Raw genomic sequence first — 22,801 nt, forward strand, 5'->3', positions numbered from 1 at the left:
CAGAATATGACTGTCCAACTGTCATTTATGTAACCAGAAAATAAGCAACAAAAAAAAGTGATACCCCAACCCAACCCAACCCACCCCAGGTTATGTTTTAGGCTTTTTAAAGATAAATGTGTATATTTTTAAATGGAAAGCATTCAGTACAGCACATAATATTTGCTTTTATTAGCCATGCTTTTCATGCTTTTAAACATGTCAATTTTTTTTTGTTGTTGCTGGGAAAGGCCTGAAAATGTTTCACAGATGAACAAAATGGAAAAAATTCGACCCAAAAAGTTAGGAAGATGTTATTTATTTATATGCAATTTTGGGAATTGGTGCAAAATGTTTGGATACCACTGAACTGGAAATAGATTGTTACGGTATGATAAATCTGGAGAAAATTACATGGTTTTACAGTATGATCGTGTCTACAACATTTCTTATTTGTTATTTTTAAAACAGCTTGGGTGAAATGTGTTGTTCTTGATGGATGCCAAAACTGTACAAGCTTTGACATCCATCACTTAACTGTTGGTAAGTGTTGTACACTACTCTATGAATTCATGGAGCCAGTGCAAACTGTCATCCCTCCTTCTCTTTCAAAGGCAGATCTTTAAATGACTTTTTAATTTAGGCACAGCTAAGCAGAAAGTGTTACCAGTTTGAAACCTCTGTATACCTTTATACCAGTTTAAGCCCCTTCCTAGTTTGGCACATTTTGTTAGTTGCAAAATTAAAGTCCATGTGATGAAAACTTTAACAGTACCCTACTTATTTCTGTGCACAGGAGCGGAGCTGTACTTCTCCAGCGTCCAGCCGATTGATGCTGGCATCTACATCTGCACCTGCCAAGACCAGCGTGGCTCCAACAGGAGCCATGCTGAGATTATTGTCGCAGGTGCCACTTTAATTTGAACAATTTGCAGTTCATTTAATTAACCGTCAAAGAAATCAGCAACATTGTCATGCAAACAATGTCCTTTTAACACAGAACCTTTGCACTGAGTGTTCTTTTATTTTCTGAACAATGATTGTAACTTGTGTATTCCTTTAGGTGGCCCAACTAAACCCATAGAGGTCACAGTTGAGGAACCTAAATCTCAGACCGTGAGGGTCGGCTCCACTGTCAACTTCATTTGTACTGCAAGGAGCAAGGTAACTCTGCTGTCTGAATATTAATGTTTGTGAGTTTCTCCAACTTTTAATGTAGTGATTGTCAAGCTGCTTACCTTGAATTTCATGTCAGAGATTTATTAGTAAGATTTGCACATTTGCGACATCTTAAATGCAGAAAAGTCTTGTCAAAAACAGTTTATCATTTCAGAACTCTATTGGTCAATTTTATAGAATTTAAAATGATTGACTTTGCAACTTCATATGAACCACTAATGGGTTCCATTTTGGTTAAAATGGCATCCCCTGCAGATATAATCAGACTCTGATGGCACCAAGAGGCAGATATAGGATTGTAATTCAAACATTATAAGCAGACTGTAGTGCTGACTTGTCAAATGGGAATCTACAATGAAGTCTTGGCAGCTCTGTGAGTGCATCTTTAATCACTGATTTAAACAAAGGCTTTAGGAGGTAGTGAATTTGCAATATTTACACACAGCCTGCTCATCGGATAAGTCATAGGTTTACATTTTATATGACATAAAACCTTAGCTGTGAGAGACTCGCCTGTCTTCAAAATGATAAATGACATAGTTAAATCCTGGAAGATGAACAGAGAAAAGTTTTTGATAAGTTCAGACTTGCCAGTGATGAAGTTTTAAGGTTATTCTTGAAAAGGTGAAAGCAATTTATTATACAGAGTAATATATTTCAGGCATTATCTCTATATGTGTTGATTTTAATGATCACGCCTTACAGCTAATCAAAAGTCACAGTTTTAGCTACACAGAGAATTTAAATATTTCATAACACCAATAAATATATTCTTAATAAGTACATGCTATGCAATGATGCACACAACCATAGGAAAGGCAACTACCTTAAAAGTTGTCCATCAGACTCTTCCCACTAAGGGTTACGTGCATATACTATACTATCATATATATACTTTTCAGTAGACTGATATTTCTGCAACTAATCTTTAACTAAACCTTCATTTTTATTGGAGTTTAATGTTTTGGATTGAATTAGTAAAAACAAAACAAAAAACATTTTAATGGTATTCTAATTTACTGAGTTGCAGCTGTTCTTTCTTTTACAATTAAAACAAACCTGTAAACAGCCACTGACCTCTGAGCATGACAAATGAAAATGTTTAATTTGTTTTTTAAAGAAAAATAAAAATCTGGTATCAACACAACTGGCGAGGGACACTTAGATGCCTTTGTTTGTCTGTCAGTCTTTTGAGACATCATCCTCCTTCCTGTGATGTCCGTGTCTTCTCTGGTCTCCCCTTCGCAGTCACCGGCCTACACACTGGTGTGGACCAGGAAAGGCAACAGGACGCTTCCCAACCGCGCCACAGACTTCAATGGCATCCTGACGATTCAGAACGTCCAGCCTGAGGATGCGGGCGTCTACGTTTGCACGGGTTCCAACATGTTTGCCATGGATGAAAGTAGTGCCACCCTCTACGTGCCAGGTTTGTGATCCTTCGGCATGGCATTCCACTTCCCATCATCCTCATCCCTGCTTCTGCACCCCAGCTTTGACTCCTATAGTGTCTCTCACTAATATAACCCCCCTCTCTTCTGCTTGGAATGATGCACGCACGGCTGTTTTAGTGTGCTTTGTTATTGTGTGACATCAGTGCTGATTACTGGGTTAACAGCACATTAAGCTTGGAAGTCTAACTCCTATCGCTTCTGCTGTCAGCATATATGTGCCATGTTTTACTAGCAAACTGCCAGTCCAGTTATGTTCACTTGCATGTTATTATTCTAGCTTCTTCACATGTATGTCTTATATGACCTGAGTTTCCTGGACTGCATAAAGAATACAGCTTGTGGGTTTAGGCAATGTTCACACAGCAGGTCTTGATGCTCAATTCCGATTTTTTGCTGAAATCAGATTTTTTCTTTTTTGCCATGTCGTTTATACTGCTAATTAAATGTGACCGCAACGAGACTTCTGTGTGAACGGGTCACGACCCCAACGTGACTCTCATGCACAGAAGAAGAACGTTTATGTCAGACATTACGGAAGTAGCAATGGATGGAGCCGTTTATGGATCACTTTTAATCCATAAATGAGAGCCAGCAGCATCGTCACAAGATCATAACAACATGAATGAAGCCAATGAAAAAAGCACAACTAATAGCAATGACCTTATGTGGAGTATTTACTGGAATTTCTGTGGACAAGTCTGTTTTGATGTGTAGTCAGAACCAGAGGGGTGAGATTGTGATGCGATTCACTTTAAGGACACAGACTTGTGTCTCGCATCAATTACATAAATGCCGGATAAAATGCGACATGGCCGTTCAGACTGCAAACGCTTTGAAAATAATCTGGTGCCTACCCAAATTAGAACCACTATGTAAGTGGCACAGATTGGATTTTTTTGGGAGGGTGAAAAGATCCAAACTGCATATAGGTCCCATTTAGGCAAATAAGGCAGATTTGTGTGGCTTAGCCTGCTGTATGAACGCAGTCTTAGGGAACAATTAAAATATATAATGTGCTACATTTCTGCAACATTTGTGGTCAAATACAAAGTACACTCAAACAACAAAACAATAGAACAAACCTCCTGGATATCAGCTTTGTAAGTAACGCTTTCTGCCAACTCTATGCTGGGAGCTACGGCGGATTTTTATTTTTCACTTGGGTTGAATTAATCAGTGGTGGTTTGGTCACTTCTTGATCTTTGCCTTGGTGATTCTGTGCCAGTTGCTGGATTCTTGGGTATGTTTTTAATCCTGGGCTCCTCTTGCCTGAGTGGGGTGTTCCACGATGGGATGAAATGCAAATGCCCCGATGGGATAAGTAACTGTGCACCTGGGACTTCTTCAGTTCACCTGCAATAAGACGGGAATCAGAAGAAACATGTGCGCTTTCTTGTTTTATTTCTTATAGTTTTGTTATTTACAGTATTCTTTTTACGCTCAAACGCCTGTTTGTAACTTGTTATTTTTACCTGAAAATGAATGTCAATGAACATGTTGGTGCTATTAGCCAGAAAGTTGTTATACTGCTTCGATGCATTGCCCTGAGAAATTATTTGTAGCCTTTAATTTTTGTCACTTTACAGCCACAAACGTCAAAGTATATTAATGGTATTTTATTTAACAGGCCAACCAATTAATTTCCAGGTAAAGCATTTGGAAAACAATGTATGATTTTCGTTTCCATCTCACTGAAAAGCGCTACATTGTGTTGGTCAGGCACATAAAATTCAAATAAAATGGATTGATATTTGTGGTTTTAATTCTAAGAAAGTGTATGAGTTTTAAAGGTATTAATATTTTTTCAAGGCACTTTCACTTTCAAGTCAGTTCTGTTTATACAATGTTTCTTTTCAAGATTCAATGTTAAAAGCTAAAATATTACTTTAGATACAAAAAGTGGATAAAAGTATTTTTAATCTGTATTATGTTAATATTCAGCTGGAGTTGTGTTTTTTTTATCTACAACATGTTTAGTGTTAAAGAACTGAAATCATAATCTGATAATCTATCAGTTTCTTTGCTTTTAGTTATTTTATGTTAAGAGATTGTCTGTGTCCATGCACTTACCTTTTATGCTCTGTGTTTACATTAAGTTCATTTGTAAGAAAATATTTCACGAGAAATATCACGCATCACATTCTTAACCGCACGTCACATTGTTAAACTAGGCATTTTTTATGTATTCAATCCCATTGATTTATATAACAGCAGATATGTTTGTTAAAATGACAAAAATGAAATGTACACATCATATTTTAGTGTATTTATCTTAACTGTGAAACCATTTTGTGATAAAGAAGCAATGGATTAAAAATATAACAAACTAAAATGAATTGTGAATTGGCCTGTGTCATCTTTAACAGTTTTTTTGGGAAAACCACAAGCTGTATGTCTTGGTTTTAGTCGCTGAGATGAAAGGAGTTTTTTATTGTTTACTACTGCTTTTTCCTACTAACCTGCATGACTAATATGGAGCTGTTCTTCTTTTGTTGCTACACAGTTTCCACAGCAAGTATATGTGTGTATGTTTTTGCATTTTGTTGTAAAGCAAACTGACACATTTTTATTGGGTAAAAATGTTTTATGCTTAAATATTTTGTCTATAATCTAATCATGTCTTCAATACACTAATTCTGATATTTGCCAGTTAAACATGAGCTCTAAACCCATCAAACTAGGTTTGACGGGCATCACTCTGAACGCATTATATCGACAAGATGAATAGGTACTTATATACCACAAACAGGTCTTAATTAGAGTCCAGAGTGGTTGACAATTATGATTTCTCTCAAGTTTTGCAGAATGTTTGAATCAAATAAGACACAACTACATGCTGTTCAGTTTAATCCAAATCAAATAATTTGATTACACCGAGAGCCAAGCTCATCACATCATTTCGGGAGCACATTCTACATGGAATAAAAACAAAGACTGATCAGATTTAATTCCACAAATAGCTCTATCAATTGGCTACTTGCTATTTTTATCTGTCCAGCAACTCCAACACAGTTAAACACAAAATGACTGAGCTAGGCATACTTTCTGTAAAAAAATAAATAGAGAGACATAGAGCTAATGGCAGAAATAGTTCTGCCAATGACTTTATTAAGGTAACAAAAGCACAGTTTAATGCAGAAAGAATGGAGCAGGTGTCCTTTCGGTGAGTAGAAGAAAAGCAGAAGAAGGATTTAAAAGACTACTCCAAGGTAATGACAGCAATTGGTCCATCAATAATTGTTCAAATGTGACAAGACGTTTAACACAGAAATCCTGAGCCAGATTTACTTTCTACATAAAAGGGAGGAAATGAAAGGTTAGTGACAGCATTAGCTCCATCTATGTCTCTGTTAAGGGAAAAAGATGTAACAAAAAATTACCATGCCACAGAAGCACTGAGCCAAGTGAACTTTTTCTGGGGAAGAAAAACAGAGAAAGTAGGCATAGTAATGACCGTAACTGCTTAATTAATGGCTTGAGCTTTGCAAGAGACACAGATAAGCCAGGAAAACTATGCTAGGAGTACTTTCCATGGTAAAAAAACCCCCAAAAAACAGGACTACACAAAAACAAAAGTAATGGCAGCTATATTTTCATCAATAACTTCACTTAGAAACCACTCATGGCTGAATGTTGAAACCCTGCTCAAAAATCCATAAAACTAATGGTAGCAATAATGTCAATGACTTTTTATAGGAACAAAACAACTGAACACAGAAGTACTGACCCAAAGATTCGTCACATGAATAAAAACATCAGAAACAAAAGAAATAACTAATATCAATAAGTGTAAAATGGCTGTTGCTAATAGTCTTAAAACACTTGAATCAAAGCTGTGCCAAAGGTTCATGATTTAAGCGTGTTTTAACATGTGTGTGGTGTTTTACTGGGCCCAACTCAACATAAATCACAGCAGCCCATGTGTGGAGAAGGATGTACAGTAAACTGGAGGAACAGTAAACGGCTGTTGATTTGAAGAGCTGATCTGTCAGTTTACTTGTCCCCCTCCCTCCCTCCGTCTCCAGAGGCCTCACAGACTCAGATGTTTTACACAGCCTATGAAATGTTTGAAGGACACAGAAAGCGTAAGTCTGCGATGTTTCCTCACTGGTCGGACCCAACTCTCCCTCTATTTGTCGTGCATGCTCTCATCTTCCACAGCATGGAGACGTGTGTGGCCTGCTGATGCCCATGTACAATCAGCTGATCTTGAGGTCCATAAACCAGATGAAACTGCTCAAGTCTGGAGCTCCCATGTTGTCCAATATGCCAGTCTGTAACTCATTAAAATTAACTTTTGTGGTTATGTAGAGTCAAACCTAATTGTACATGAGCATTACTTGTCACCATCTACTTCTTTGGGTTCATTGTGGTCCGTCACTGCAGGAAAAAGTGCATGTTCATTTTTATGGGCATCTCCTCATGAATGTCAACTCTATTTTCCATCTTTCTGAAAGATCACATTGGGCTATTTTGGGGGGAACTGTCAAATTTTATGGGCTCTTGGACTTTTTTTTCCAAATAAAATGACATTTCTTGATCTTTGACTCCTCTCTCTTCGCATCACCTCCTATCTTTCAAGGAAACATGCTGTCCTCTGGGCTTCAAACATCATAACTGTGCTCAATACATCCCATTGCAGTTTCTTTGCATCATTCTTGAATGTGTTTTTCAGACTGGTCTTCACACTTTCATTTATGGAAAAAAGTACCTTAAATAACTCACCTTAAGCATTTTAAATGCTTAAATAAATAATTATGTATCCTGATGGTAAACAGTAGTAAAAGTATGAAAAAGTAAATTGCACCAAGCAGAAGAACCATGAGAGTGCCACACAGGCTTAGTTTATTTCGTATCAAAGACAAGACTTTGAATTTTTTTCATAATTAGTCACAAACCTTACCTTCAGTTCGACAGGTAAATTTAAATTTGTCCTGCTCTTTAATTTCTGATGTAATATGTTCCATTATTTAAATCCTGCTAGGTAAAAGGGTAGCTATAACTTACTAACTTGCTATTTTTATTTTAGAATACATCCCTCTTCACCTTTATTAGCATTCCTGGTAAAGATTTGTAGAAATATATTTGTTAAATTATTCCTTTAAGAAGAAATAACAATTTACTTTAGGTTTACAAGAGTTTCTAGGAACTTCTAATTGATGTAGACTTTCTGTTCCCTTGTGGTGTAATTACTGCAAGTCCCAGTTTCTTTTAGCTAGGCAGAACAATGATCCATGTTGATTTTGTCACCTCTCATAATAAAGTGGATTGTTAAAGCATCTCCAGAATATCAGAATAGTAATTAAAGTAAGATCCAGAGTTTTAATGTTACAATATTACATCAGGAACAATGAAGATTTTCCTATTGTCCATAACTTCTTATTCCCTACAGAGATAGAAACTAAAACGTTGCTTTCAATCTGGATTTCGCTTGCCATCAGGGTCAAACAATCAAAGCTTCACAGAGACTCTGACAGGTTTTCAGCCTGCTTAGACAGCTCCCTCTGAACTGAAAGAGGTTTTCATTAAGCTCTGTCCACGCCAAATATTGAAGTGGACAGAAGCGAGCCAAGCTCTTGCAGAGAGAAATATGCCAAGAAGCAATGCCAATGAGTGCCTCACACATCTGTTTTGTCTACAGAAAGATTCTCTCAGACTGCCATCTTTAAGGGTGGGAGTCACAGCTCTGTCTTTCTGAAAAATCACATCCCAAAGCTCAAAGTAACTTCCAACTTAACAGGATTCCCCTGTCCCTACTGCTCAACTTTACTGCTACCCTGAAACCAGTCTGTATTATCAGGATTTACTTCCAGTTAACATGTCTCTGCATCAGAGCTATGTTTCATTGCCTCGTATCCTTCTGTAGCTGTGGAGGGGGCCCAACCCATAGCAACCATCACCCCCTCGGTTATAAACGTCCGACAGGGTCAGCGGGCAGAACTTCGCTGCACCGTGACTGGAAACCCAACACCAGCTATTGAATGGATCGGTAAGACCAGTTTGGGGATGGTTTGGATGTTGATTCTTCTTTTTCTCTAGGGAAAGACAGTATTTGATTATTAAATCTTTACAGGTGGTCCAGGATACAGGCTGAGTCCAAGAGCTGTGATAAGAAACGGCATCCTCACAATCCCAGCTGCAGATCCGGCTGATGAAGGGGAGTACACCTGCAAAGCCCTGAACACTCATGGCGAACACACAGCACGGGCCTCCCTCCATGTCCAAAGTATGCTCAGAGTTTGTCAGTGAGATGAATTGTGTAATGTGAACATCTACTTACCCCAGATTTTCAGTTGGATTTAGATCAGAACTTTGACTAGACCATTCTAATACATAAATATATATCTATTACATGCCTATACTGGAAGCCTTCTTGCAGTTGTGCAAATTAAAATGATTGGCTGGTGGGATATTATTTCCTTGCACTGATCCAGACTTTTTCAAGTTATCGCTGACTGACTAAAGTCGTCAGAGCAAATTCATGCTTTTGTAACAACACGTTTCAGACTTTAAATTATTATTTTTTAAAAGTAAACATTGTGTAATTTCTCTTCCACTTTACTATAATGCTGCTTTGTGTAGTTCTACAACTTAAATTTCCATTATTGATGCTTTTGTAAGGCACTTTTTGTGGAAATGTCCAGATATTTTCTAAAAGACAAAAAAAACATATTCTGTGATGACTGTTGTGGCTGTCATTTAGGAAACACCCCCAGTGGTATTGGCACTCAGCCCCAAGTCCAAGTCAGTCCTCAAAGTGTTGACATCCGTGAAGGGGAACCGTTGAGGTTGTACTGCAGGGCAACAGGTTCGCCCACCCCAAAGCTCACCTGGCTGAAAAATGGAGGACAGCTCCCCCCAGAGGTGAGACATCTGGTGCCGACTGTGGACGATAAAATCTAGAACCATAATCAAAGCTTGAATGTTGTCCCAATGGAGTAAAGTGCTTGTAAAATGTAATGTTTCTGCATTTACATTCACCTGTGCTGTATCTCCACTTACACCTCAGGGTTTGTCCAGTGCCGATGGTATTTCATCCGACTCTTCAGCATGTTGACCACTGACCTTTATTTTCCCCTCCCTCCCTTCTTGTTTGCCCCCCTCCTGCCCTGTTCTGCCATTTGCTCAGGCCATTCCCTCTCACGGTTTCCATCAGTTTAAAAGCAACAGTCTCGATGTGTTACACAGACGTATTGAGGAGCTGCAGGTCTGTCCATCTGTCAACATGTCTGTCCCCGTCTCATAGTTCAACTCCATTGTCTCCCACTGACCTCGTCCTCACATCACGTCAACTAAGTGCATGACCATGTCCTTGATTCACGCTCTGTAAATTTGTGGTAATGTCCCACAGCTGCTCACGCTCAGTCCATGTGTAGCTGGTGTCAAACATTTAAACCAACAAGCTGGGTCTGTTGAACGTCCCGCATGCAGTCCCTGTTTCTGTGTAGCGTTTTATTCATATAGGTGTTTCATAGTGTCTCGTTTTGTGCTGTCCTCATGAAATCATCCCTGACATTGTGCTTCCAGCTCCCAAATAAACCCCATCATTCCACTAAATGTATTAATGGCACTAAGTATGCAGATAGGAAGTTTAGGTACAGAGCCTACGAAGGTTTTCAGAATATTTTGAAACGTGACAGCCACAAACTTCATTGTATTTTTCTTTTTAATATTTAACTCAATAGACCAGCCCAAGTCACATCCCATTGCAGCTTTAGCTGGATGTTTATGATTGATTATCTATTAGAACAGGAATCCAAAACTTTTACATCCTAAGGAGACATTTTGCTCTTAAGCCAGCCAAAAAAAAGTTTGTCACATGACTTTTTGAAGAAAGAAAACTTTTTAGCTAATTATCTAATTTAAGAAATCTCTTCTAATTTTCAGAGAACCAGTGTTTTTTTTTTTCTTTTTTAGGATTTAAATTAAAGATAAACATAAAAAAGGATGGACATTTCTTTAAAGGGGCAATATTATGTAAAATTGACTTTTTTGAAATTTAGATTATGTCACAGTCTTATTCCCTCAAAAACATATCTGGAGTGTTGCTTTGATTCTTTCACGCATGTTTGAAAAATCCTTTAATCTCCTATGGCAACCAATCAGCTGTGCAACATCATAGTTCCTCCTCAGAGCTGCAGTTTCAAAGCTTCTGAGCTTCCCCCTCACAGAGCAGTCCTCCCTTGTGACTCCCCCACTCAGCTCCTTTAGACTAGCCAGCAGAAATAAGCAAACACCTGGTGGAGCTGTGCATCTAGTGAAATCATGTTTTTCTTCTCAGTGCAACACTGATTAAAATCGTTGCTAAAGGGTTAAAAGAGGAGCAATGTTGTGATAACTTCCTGAAGCCAGAGTTTCAGAAAGAGCAGGAGTTGCTTAAAGAGACAGATGCCCAATTTCCAAGCATTAAATTACAATGTCAAATTACTTTTAAGACATATTTGCATTGTTATCACTACTGAAGTTAGCATAGTTACTTCATTGTGCTATAAAATGCAACTATATGCCTGAAAAATACATAATGTTGCCACTTTGAAAAGGCACATAGATTGCTTCCAAAGAAACAGAACTAAGAACATGTTACTAGTACTTTTAGTGTCATTTTAAAATTGAACATTTAAAAATCTGCATTTGTTATTACATTTGTAATTAAAAACATCAACTGGTTCCATTTAATTTTTATCCAAAGTTATTAAGAGCTGTTATGGGATGTCTGAAGATGCCTGCACTAGGAGATAAAACTCTGCCCTGTCTTTTTTCTAGAGACATGCAAATCAGGTTTGCTACCATGATGCTGCTACAACCTGCAGTGTTAGTTTTACACAACTCATAATATTTTGTATAGGCAAACAAAAGTCAGTTCTGGTCTTGTTTGACATTAAAGCAGCGTCTTCTTTATGTTTAGCTTACCTCCTACTTGGCTTGTGGAAAATTGCAAAATTGGACTTAATAACTAGATTGTCTCCTTTTTCACAAATATGAACTACTTTCACATTACATTCCAATGAAATACAATGAAGTTTATAATTGAAAGGTAACAAAAATGTGAAAACGGTCAAGAAGTACTAATATTTTTGTGGATTTTGTGAATTACGTTTTGCTCTGTGCGAGGCTGCAGCCCCAAACGGGTTTGTGCTGTTCTGGGTTCAGTGCGGCCCTTCTTTGCTCGACAAGGCCCGTTTAGTTCTGCCTCAGAGAGCGACTGGGTTGTGTCAGCCTTTCCCATGGGGAAGCCGGGCTGGGCGGTGCCGTGCGACCACGCAGAAATTCTGTATGCTCTAGCAAACGGCTTGCTTTGAAAACTCGTCAATGGGTTCAGACGCACATTGAGCCACAACCCGCCTCGAACACTGCTTGGTTTAGCGTCCCACACGGTTGATTTGGCTGCAGCTAAGCAGCTTTGTCCACGGATGCCACGACATCGGCCCCCCTCCCACAGTACAGTAATCCGTCCCCAGACTGTGACCCTGCTGAATACTTTCCACTCTGATGTGATCAAAGCTTCATAAAAAAATTAACTGCAGCCACTGACTTGGAGTGCAGCAGTTCAATACAGGTGCAGCTGTTCTTTAGCTTAAAACGTTAATACAGTCAATGGACCTGGTTCAGTTTTTTTGGTCTTTGATGCCAAATATTTCCACCTGCTGCTGGGATTTTATTGCCACAACCTGCTTGTAATGTTAACTAACCTTTGATTCAGAGTTCACCTTGAATAATCAAAACTGTCCCTCCTAATTCCTTCATTTTTTAAAATAAGTATCAATGATAGATATAGACATTATAAAATAAACAATTAATTACAGAGATGCACTGATCAGAGTTTTGTGGCTAACTACTGATTTCCAGCTCTAGCCAATTTTGATTTGTCTTAAAAAACTATAGCTGGCATTAAATTCTTGATTGTTTTTCTTTTTCATCAAATTTAGGATGTCTTTTTGATCTTTTACTGGAAATCTGTAAAGTTGCATCTTCTAACTTGCAACTTTTCTGTACCGGTAAGGTCTGCACAGGGGATGCAGACCTTACCTTAAATGTTAGATTTGCAAAACGCTGCAAGCATTTAAAAAAACCCACAATGTTCTATGACAGAGTGAATTAAAGCTCATGAGATGAAACAACAGCAACTTTGCTGTATACTTTCAGCCATTTCTCTAGCTGCTAATATTATAGTTATCTGTGACATGTTGTAACATGTCACAGAAAATACAGTTTCCTTAAACATATTTTATATTTTCTCTGACTTGGTATTTAAATACATTACTTAAACTAGAAATAGCTAAGTTTGAGTCTTCTTTTAATAACTTCCACACAGTTTCTCAGTTTTTGTACATTCATTAATAAGAAAAGAATAATGAGTTGAAAATCCTCTGACTACAAGTCACAAGTCAATTTCTCAGTGCATCTCTGTTAAATTTGATTCTTACCATCACAAAGTAACTGCTCTAACCTCACCGATCACTGTGTAAATAATGGCCAGGCTTTATCAAATCCTTTTGTCACTCGGGCCAATGACACTGAAATCACAAACAATGATCCAAGTGTTGCAATAACAGCTTTTGTCCTGTCTGAAAAGTCTGCACCATAGTGCATTTTGTGTCACTAGTAGTAGTTATGTCACCTTGTTGGCAATGTTATATTTGTTTTGTATCCAGAGACCGGGAAGGTGAGTGCTTCACTTTCTGTCAAAACACAAAAACCCTTAAATATTTGTTTTTCAACCTGCTACGTTTTTTTCCTCGCAGGCCCAAACGGACCGCACCGACATTGGCACTCTCTTCATCCCTAACATTAAACTCTCTGACGCTGGCACTTACTTGTGCGTTGGTAGCAACAGTGTCGGCTCAAACAGCGCTCCAATTCGGGTCACTGTTCTCAGAGGTGAGATGACTTCAGATTCATTCTGTCGTCCTCTTAGTGGTTACGTTACATTTTTCAAACATGTAACGTCATCAACAATGTTTTTATGTGGCTATTTCTGTCTCTCAGATTGGCTAATTTTCTTGTTTTTGTTCAAGCAGCAGAGCATTCCTTTTCTGTTGTCACCATCCAGCCGTCTATCGCTGATGTCCAAGAGGGTCAGACTCTGGAACTGAACTGCTTTCCTCCTGGAAATCCTCCTCCCAGAGTCATCTGGACGAGAGCCAGCGGACACTTCTCTGCCAACCATCAGGTTTTCACATACATATCTGCACTTTAATTTAAATATGCCTGACATGCACAATCTTGTTTTCAACTTGTAGCCCAGCAGACTTTGCTGGCTAGTCAAGTATCTTATCATTCATTCTCAAATGTTCTTATTTTTGAGGAACAAAAAATTATATGTGATTTTGCCCCCCTCCCCCAAAAGGTTCTTCATATAATAATCTTATATATTTTTTATTTTAGTAATATGTAGATGCAGTGGTGTGCTGTGGGGTTTCAGTCAGGGCCTAAATAGATGTCAACTATATCTGAAAAATACACGTTGTGCAGGACAATGCAAAAACTATGCACCACTCTGGACCACAGGCATTCAATAATATGTAAATGAATAAAAATACACCAAGTAAAGCAACAATGCACCTCAACAATGCATATATCAAGCAATATATCAATGTATGTTTTAACAAAATACACAGGCAACCATGCACATAATAGAACATCTACAGTAGATGTCGCTTTGAAATATTTGGTTGTTCCCCCCTTGGTGCTAAAAGGGCTTTGACCTACAGAGAAGAAGATGTGCAACAGCCATTAATGGGGTCTTGTGGTATGTGGTAGCAAGATCTTAATGGTAGACCCTTTTAAATTGGGTCAGACTTGTTGATTCAGCACCTCCCACATAAGCTTAGTCAGTTTGGAGAATTTGGCACTGGTTTGTAGTTTCTTTGTTTCCAGTGGTGAAAAGCTCATAAACAGAAGTTCACATGCTTTTAAAAAAGAACAAGACTTTTTATATAAGTTGTTAAGCTCTTTTTTGCACTGCATCAGTTTGCAATATTTCTCATTTGCAACATCTCATGCAGGCCAACAGTGAAGTCTTAAAACAATTTCAATAACAGCTATAGCCAGTAATAAATGAGCCTTTTCAAAAATGCACAAATATTTCAATGAATTGCATTTTTTTTCAAGGTAAAATTTTACATTTTGTCCATTTCCCATCTGCAGGTTGTTGGCAATAAGCTTCGTATCCTTTCCGCCACTTCGGAGGACTCGGGAGAGTACATCTGTCGGGTACAGGGAGCGGGGAGCTCAGGCCCGGTCCATCAGGCCTCTGTCTCCGTCTCCGTCACTTCATCTTCTTCACGTAAGGATGTTTAACACTTAAGGTTTTCTTGCAGGGCATATATTTATTCTCCTGCTTCTCGGGCGTGTAGAGGCCTTTTGATCTTCTCTAAGTGTTTAATGTAACTACACTTAGCTGTACTTGAAGTGAGACAGTTTCAGTACACCCAAAAGACCTTTCTATCCAGAATATTACACAAGGCCAAATCAGTGAGCAGCAGGGAAAGTTGATTGAATGTCGGAGCGTTAGATTGCGGGGAGTTGCTCACACATCCTCGCTTCTTTTCCTCTTCTCACTTGTGTGACCTCAGAATTGAATGATTTTCCTTGCTGCTGTCCCATGATCTCATCCTCATTCACTCCCTGAAGGAGTTGCCAGTGGCCACGCTCAACATGGAATTTATTTCTCAGGAAAAAATAACGCTGCTTTTATATCAAAGGGAGTATGTTTAATTAAAAATGATCCAGATTCCAAACTGTTGGTTTCTGCTGCAGGCCTACAGAGTCCCATCATTGGCGTTGAGCCCCACAGCTCTGCAGTGCGTGTCGGGGAGTCAGCCAGCTTCAGATGCCAGGTGTACAGTGGAGCCCAGCCGGTCAGGCTGGAGTGGAAACTTGCCAACAACCAGCCTCTGCCAGGTAACAACCGAGCCCACGCTGCTGGAAAAGAACAGAGCAGGTCAATGAAAGTACGCTCTCTTTCAATTCAAGGTTTTACTTGTCAGGTCATCATTAAAAAAGATCTGGTCTGTAGCCGATTTTAAAGTTGTTTAAAATACGTAAAAATACACAACAGATTTCAAACTGCCAGTATTTATTAAACAATAAAGAAGCCAAGATGGAAAAACTTGGCTTCTTTATGGAAAAAGTCCACCCTCTATGATTTTTGAAATATTGCAAGCAGATACTGATAATCAAATTCACTTGAGTTAATGATCATAAACATGTGTGGCCAGCTCCATAAAAGCATTGAGATTTAGCAGGTTACCGGAGCAAACAGACGTGTGCTAACACAATCCCACGAAGGGAAGACATTAGCAATGACCTTAGAGAATCAAGAGCTGTTGCCAGTCTTTACTTTTAGTGAACATATCAAACTTAAGGCCCAGGGGTCAAATCTAGCCCACATTAAATTTGTATGTGGCCCTCAAAACTTTAGAAGGACACATAAATAGAATCTTAAAGATAACAGTTGCGTGCTTTAAATAAATAAGGTTGTAGGTTTTTATCTATATATTACTAAATTACATCAATGTGAGAATATGTTGAACATAATTTACACAGCTGTTTATTAATATCTTAGCAGTTTGTTTAGGGGTCTTTTCAAATTTATATGCCAATACACAGATCAGTAGGCAACTTGGGGTTAAGTGCCTTGCCCAGAGGCACATAGACATGTGATAGGAGGAAGCTTAAACCTACAACCCTCCGATTGCAAAATGACTTCTGTAGCAAAAGACACTGGATGTGATGTTGTTTTGCAGTAACCAGGTCACTTTACTGGGCGTTCATCAAACCAACTAGCCATTTCTGAATTTTAAAATATTCTGGAGTCAAATGTGAGGTCATCTCTTTGTTAGGCGAAGTGGAAACTGAGAAGTCAAAGCAGCAAATCTACAAGAAATTGGCTAAAAAGATAAGAATCAAGGTACTGCGATGGCCTAATTAAAGTACAAACCTTAGCCTAACTGAAATTAAAATGCAGTGCTGAAATCTTCAGAGCTGTGGAGGAACAAATGAACACAACCTCAGTGAACTCAACCAATGCTGTAAAAGAAGAGTGAGAAAAAAGTTGCCGTTGTCTGATGTAATGTTTGGAAAGATGTCTCATTATTTTGCGACCTCACTCTTGGTGTTAAAATCTTTTATTAAAAATGTTTTAATTAAAAGGATACATTAAATTTTATTCTTTTTTAACCAATCTGCTTCATTTAAGTATTTTCTTAAGTTTTTTGGCAGAACAAACTAGTCAATCTGTCCTCTGCAGGCTGACTGTTGCTCAGTGAGTAGAGCTGCAATTGGACGGTTATAGGTTAAATTTCAGCTTCACCTTGTCACATGTTGATGTGCCCTTGAGCTAGACATTTACCGCAGATTTTCTACCAATCTGCATATAACTTGTGTACTCGTTTGTGTGTGAATGTGGCTCCAGTGTGAAGTGTAATATGAAAAGTGCTATCTGAATTAAATCCTTTTACCGTTTATGCCCACAATCGTCTCTAAATGCCTCCTTTTTGGATTCCTGGTGTGTTTCCAGCCTGTGCTGTCTCCTGTGTAATGTTTGGTTTCCGTCTGTTCTCTGTAGATAACGTCCGAGTTAACTCTGATGGCTCCGTTATCACCATCGTCAACGCTCGCCCAACAAACCACGGAGCCTACCGCTGTGTGGCGAGCAATCCGTTTGGCATCACTCAAACCATAGTGTCTTTGCTTGTTAAAGGTAATATTTCAGTCATGTATTTTTAATGGAAGGGTTCCCTCCAGTGGCCAAGTACTGTATATTTGTACCATCAGAGTCTCCTGGGGCCATTGTTACCCCTGTTGGGCCCCTTCGGGTCAGGGTAGGCGAGCCCATTAATCTGGAGTGCCAAGCTTCAGGAGAACCCCGCCCTTCAGTGTCATGGCACAGACTGGATAACAACCGGAAGACCACCCTAACCAGTCCTGTACCCATGGACTCCAATGCTGTCATGCAGGTACAGTTACTCAACACATTTTAAATGACTTTATTCTACAAGTTCATCTGGCAATTAGAATGAAATCAATGCTGATCAGTGCATTTCGAATAAGCTTGGTCTTTAACAAGGCCTCTGGTTCCTGTTCTGTGCTGCTCTTTACACATCCAGCTTTCCACCAATCAGCAAACTGTTGCAGCAAACTCTTCTGCTCAGTTTATGAAGTACCAGTTGACAACAGCATGTCATCTAAGCACACCTTACAAGACAAGATACCTCAAAAACACAAAGTATTTTTTGTCTAGTTTCTAGCTCAAATATCTATGTTCACTTGAAATAAAAAATAATTAACTTACTAAGTCAACTGGAGTGAAAAAGAAAAGGGAAAACACTGAAATAAATGCTAAAAAGTACTGCCCTCTACTGTTGCAGTTTAGTTTCACCACTTTTATTTTGATGTTGTAGATTCTTGTTGCCCGTCCAGAAGACAGTGGGACGTATGTCTGTGTGGCTCGTAACACTGAGGGAACGACTGAGACCAGAGTAGAAGTGATCATAGAGGGAGGATCTCAAATGCCCTCAGCACCGAGAGCCTTGGTTCCTGAGCCGCTCATGGTCGTGGTGGAGGGACAGACCGCGACTCTGCACTGTGATGCCTACGGTAACAGGAACACAAAATGAAAAAAGAAACCCAAATTTTTAAATATGTTATGTGTGCAATTTCAGCTTTTAGTTGTGAAATAAAATAAACAGATACATAAACTAAAATATAGCTGATTCAAGAGATTTTCTTCTCTTTTTTTAGTTTTCTGCATTCATGTTTTGTAGGATTTCCCTCTCCGGTTATTATGTGGTCCAAACTGCGCTCCACTCTGCCTTGGAGGCACAAGGTGGTGAACAATAGCTTGGTGCTGCAATCTGTCGGTCGACAAGACTCTGGAGAATACATCTGCAGCGCCACAAACAACATGGGAACTAGTGAAGTCACCATCATGCTAGAAGTAGAGAGTGAGTGCCTTTTGTGCATCTTTTTTTTACTTAGAAATATTTTATTGGTCTTTTCAAAGTTAAAATATCAAATAAAAGAGAAACTAGTCAGGTAAATTAATTTTAATTGTCTAAAAATTTAATTGTGGGGTATATTGTTCTGCAAATGATGCAGTAGTGGATTTCCTTGATCAATGACAAACCTAAAACAAACTGCCTGAGGTGGAAAGTAGGAAGTGATAGGATAATATGGGGTTATACAAAGAAAAACTTTTCACACATTAATGGAGTGTCTAATTGCTCAATTTACTTTGGATTTGTCAATAAAGGAGGAGAAGACCCAATAAGGGAATTGTCCTGGACCGAATCAAGCATCATTGCCTCCAAAGAAGTAGTCACATCCTTTCTAGATTGTGATCAATAGTTAAACAATTGGGTATTAGTTTGATCATGATTAAAACATGTCATACAATGTCAATATATCCTTTCTTTTGGATTTTGTTAGTGAATCTTAAATTCCCTGCAATGTTTTCCAAATGTAAGAAAAGATGGTGGACTGTAGCGTGCCAAAATAATACAAACTGAAATAAATGTAAAAGCTTGAGAGGAACTTTTATGTTTGCTGGATTAACAGCATCTAATAAAGTTGTGCTCACCTGTAATAAGCTCTATTTGACAAATAAATAGGGTTTTCTTTTAGCAGATGTTTGTGCTTTCTTGTGACTCAGATTTACTTTAGTGCAAATTGATTTCATAATGTGAAAAGAGTAACTACATATAAATACAATGAAGCATCAATGCAAAGTGAAATGCTATGCTAAGTGTTGGCTCTCTGAATGCCCTGAATGTGTTTTTAGCTTTAGAAGTATATTATCAGCGTGTTGATAATCAATAGATTTCAAACTTTTTTAATGTTTCTTTTCTTTTTCTGACTTTACAGCTCCTCCTTATGCCACTTTGGTGCCTGATGACGTGGCTGTGCGGGTCGGAGAGGTGATCAGGTTGCAATGCCTGGTCCATGGTACTCCTCCCTTGACCTACAAGTGGACCAAACTGGATGGTGTTCTGCCTTCCAGAGCTCAGGCCAGCGAAGGCGATCTGCAGATCGACCTGGCCACTTCCGAGGATGCTGGGAGCTACAAATGTGTGGCCAGCAACAGAGTTGGCAAAAGCGAAGTAGTTGCTAAAGTCACAGTCAGATGTAAGTTGCTGCTCATTCCAACGCAGGATTGATTTATATCAACAATCTGAATTAAACAGCTGATTCCACTCTTGTCTGTGTCTTTTCCCCTGGCAGCACCTCTGGCGGTGCGCGTTTCCCCCCAGGTTGAGGTGAAAGCTCAGGGCAGTGCTGTGGAGTTCACCTGCTCTGCAGCTGGAGGAGTTCATACCAAGATTGAATGGTTGAAGGAAGGAGGAGCCTTGCCTCCAAACCACGACATAAAGGACGGTGTTCTCAGGTGCCTGAATCTCCTTTAGCGAAAAGGCAGAAGTTAAACTAATGGTGGCAATACCAACACCTTATAGCAGGTTTTGTCTTCTCAGTTCATCATATGTCATTATTCATTTAAAAATACAAAAATATTCCAAATAAACTTATTTATATTTTGTCCTGTTACAACTACAATTTATTTTATTAGTATTTGCTGTGATAAACCAAGAAAAAGTAATACATAAATGCTAAAGGAAGGAAAATCATTCATGGGTTTCCCACATTATTTAAAAATAAAAATGTAAGCAGAGTAGTGTATATCTTAATTTATATGAGTTGATACCTGCTATTCAGCTTCTGTAAATGAATGTTCTGCTGTACACAAGCATAATTTGATTCAATCTATTCAATTTTAGCCCTGGTGGTAAGCTTAGGGTTGTTGTCTTGCTGGAAGGTTAACCTTCATTCCAGTTTCAGCTCTTTTGAAACTAAACAATTTGCTTTCACGTTTTTCATGTCTTTAGCGCCATTCATCTTTCCAAAATCAAAGTTTGATTCCAGAAGGAAAGCGAACTCAAAAGGGTGCTGTCATTACCGTGTCAATGGTGTTTTAAAGGGGTGTACTGGTTTTTTATTTAGGGGTGTCATGGTGAAACAGCTAGACGTCCATGCTACTTTTGAGATATTTATTGTTTAATGTTAAAATTATAATAATATATCTTCTACTTCACACGTATGTTCTACTTTGTAAGAAAATATCAATTAAATTTATTGGAGTTTGTGGCTGTAACTGGGCAAAATAATTTTTTTCTTGCAGGAAAAGCAGATAAGGTGCTCAGTTTTTTAAGTGGCTATCTGAAATGCAACTTCTCCTTGCAGAATTGAAAACTTGGAGGAGAGCAATGAAGGTGTTTACATCTGCAGAGCAACCAGTGCATATGGTCAAGCACAGGACACTGCAAGACTAACCATTCAAGGTTTGAAACATCCTGCTGTTTATAAAGTTGATGGACAATGTTTTCCTGCAAGGTTCTGTTTACAGAAATAGCTCAGATAAGACGTTATCTGGAATAGCTCAAAACCTTGAAGACAAAGTTTTCCCATATTCGTAAATATCTGCACAGCTCCATTTGCTTTACTTATTTTGTTCATATTTCTCTTCTTTTCCACAGCTCTGCCAAAGGTGATGATTAATGTACGAACCTCAATGCAGACCGTGATGATTGGAAACGCTGTGGAGTTTGAGTGCCATGCTGTCGGTGATCCAGAGCCCACAGTCAGGTGGAGTAAAGTTGGAGGCCCACTTCCGTCACACATCATGGTGAAGGACGGCATGCTGAGGATCAGTCAGGTGACCGAGGCAGACGCCGGCCATTACCGCTGCACAGCCACCAACGACGTAGGCTCAGTTCAGTCTCAAGTGCTGCTCAACGTCCAGTGTGAGTAATAAACAATCTTTTTATTATAGAAACGTCCATGAATATATGCACTTAATTATAAATTATTCTTACAATTCAGGTTCTTATGTATCCAGGGTGTACACTAATCCTTAATAAGTCTTGAATTCATTCATCTAAAATTAAGGCCTTAAAATGTATTAAATTGTTTCAAGAAAATGTAAGTTGGTCTTAAATACATTAATCACAGGTCTTAAATTTTGTCATGACTATGTTGTGCGGCTTTTGTATCAGACAAATGATTGAGTTGCACACAGAAATCCTCACTAATGCATTCTCAAAGTTTTTAAGGCTATCTTTAACAAGCTGCTAATACCTGCTAGCTTTCTAACTAACTTTTTGCATATATCATGGGAAAGTATAAATTTATCAACAGCTGGTTGGATACCATTCACAAAAACAATGCAAAACAGCTAGTTAGCTAAAAGACTACAGAAATGTCACAGTTTTGGTCTCCTGAAAAAAAAGTTTTACTTTGTACATTTCTGTTGTGATATAAGTCTTAGATCTTATTCATAATGGTCTTAAAAGGTCTTAAGAAGTCATAAATATGAGTTGGTGAAGCCTGCAGGAATCCTGTACAGTCAGTACTATAATCATAGTTTAATCATTGGTCTGTTTTCTCAGCTCTTCCGCAAATTTCTGCACTGCCAGAAACAAAGGAGGTGACTGTTGGGTCTGATGCAGTCATGCCCTGCTTAGCTTCAGGATATCCAGTCCCTGATATCAAATGGACAAAGGTAACTAATGCTACCCACCATTTCTTGTTGCCACTACTTTATTTGAACTGTTTTGGGACTTAGTGGTTTGTTTTATTTTAACTTGTCCTGTTATAACAGGGAAACATTTATTTCTGGCATTTAACAGTTTTTACAGTGTAGAGTGTGCTGTGTCTGACCTTCTATACAGAAGAGAGGTGTCCAAACTTTGTGTCATGTGGGCCAAAATTGTCAGCTCAAACATACTCAGTGTGATCTAAAAACTAAAATTACCCAAAATATTTCTTTTTTCCTCTTTTTTTAAACCTAAAACTAGGCATGAACAATTTTAATTAAACTATTTAAATTTATTTGCTAAATGAAAGGCAATCAGTAAGTAGATTTTAATTTTAAATTTGTAGTTTTGTCCTAATTAGTTGGTCTAAAGGAATAAAGTCGTCTTGTTCCAGGTAATTACAGCCAGGCTTGGCCAAGAGGTGCACAAATTTAGAAGCATCATCGTGACAGGTCTGCAGCGTTTTTCTCCACATAGCCACAAACTTGTGTACCGAGACGAAACCCGTCCTGTCTTGAATTGTGGGCCGCATAAAATCAGTTCAGTAATCTCAAATGGCCCTCGGTTCCCACTTTGAATGCTCTTGACATAAAAGGCAAC

General features: G+C 38.6%; 1 protein-coding gene across 16 annotated transcripts in view; it reads left to right on the forward strand.

The window, feature by feature from the left end:
* Positions 1–22,801, forward strand: part of hspg2 (heparan sulfate proteoglycan 2) — a 123,656-nt gene that overhangs the window by 86,047 nt on the left and 14,808 nt on the right. For 12 of the 16 annotated variants that reach the window (XM_028010350.1, XM_028010347.1, XM_028010344.1 and 9 more), the window contains 21 exons: positions 776–886; positions 1,043–1,143; positions 2,407–2,587; positions 6,638–6,697; positions 8,479–8,601; positions 8,686–8,838; positions 9,316–9,476; positions 9,742–9,819; positions 13,355–13,490; positions 13,628–13,782; positions 14,760–14,898; positions 15,372–15,515; positions 17,182–17,316; positions 17,391–17,572; positions 18,017–18,212; positions 18,380–18,559; positions 19,479–19,739; positions 19,836–19,998; positions 20,850–20,947; positions 21,143–21,409; positions 22,055–22,167. In XM_028010350.1, the coding sequence (XP_027866151.1) occupies positions 776–886; positions 1,043–1,143; positions 2,407–2,587; positions 6,638–6,697; positions 8,479–8,601; positions 8,686–8,838; positions 9,316–9,476; positions 9,742–9,819; positions 13,355–13,490; positions 13,628–13,782; positions 14,760–14,898; positions 15,372–15,515; positions 17,182–17,316; positions 17,391–17,572; positions 18,017–18,212; positions 18,380–18,559; positions 19,479–19,739; positions 19,836–19,998; positions 20,850–20,947; positions 21,143–21,409; positions 22,055–22,167 (3,137 nt within the window). The remainder of the gene's footprint in view (positions 1–775; positions 887–1,042; positions 1,144–2,406; positions 2,588–6,637; positions 6,698–8,478; positions 8,602–8,685; positions 8,839–9,315; positions 9,477–9,741; positions 9,820–13,354; positions 13,491–13,627; positions 13,783–14,759; positions 14,899–15,371; positions 15,516–17,181; positions 17,317–17,390; positions 17,573–18,016; positions 18,213–18,379; positions 18,560–19,478; positions 19,740–19,835; positions 19,999–20,849; positions 20,948–21,142; positions 21,410–22,054; positions 22,168–22,801) is intronic. The other 4 variants (XM_028010348.1, XM_028010345.1, XM_028010356.1 and 1 more) reach the window with 3 other exon arrangements.

The sequence above is a fragment of the Xiphophorus couchianus genome, chromosome 24, assembly GCF_001444195.1.
Source record: "Xiphophorus couchianus chromosome 24, X_couchianus-1.0, whole genome shotgun sequence".
In the NCBI taxonomy this organism is placed as follows: domain Eukaryota; kingdom Metazoa; phylum Chordata; class Actinopteri; order Cyprinodontiformes; family Poeciliidae; genus Xiphophorus; species Xiphophorus couchianus.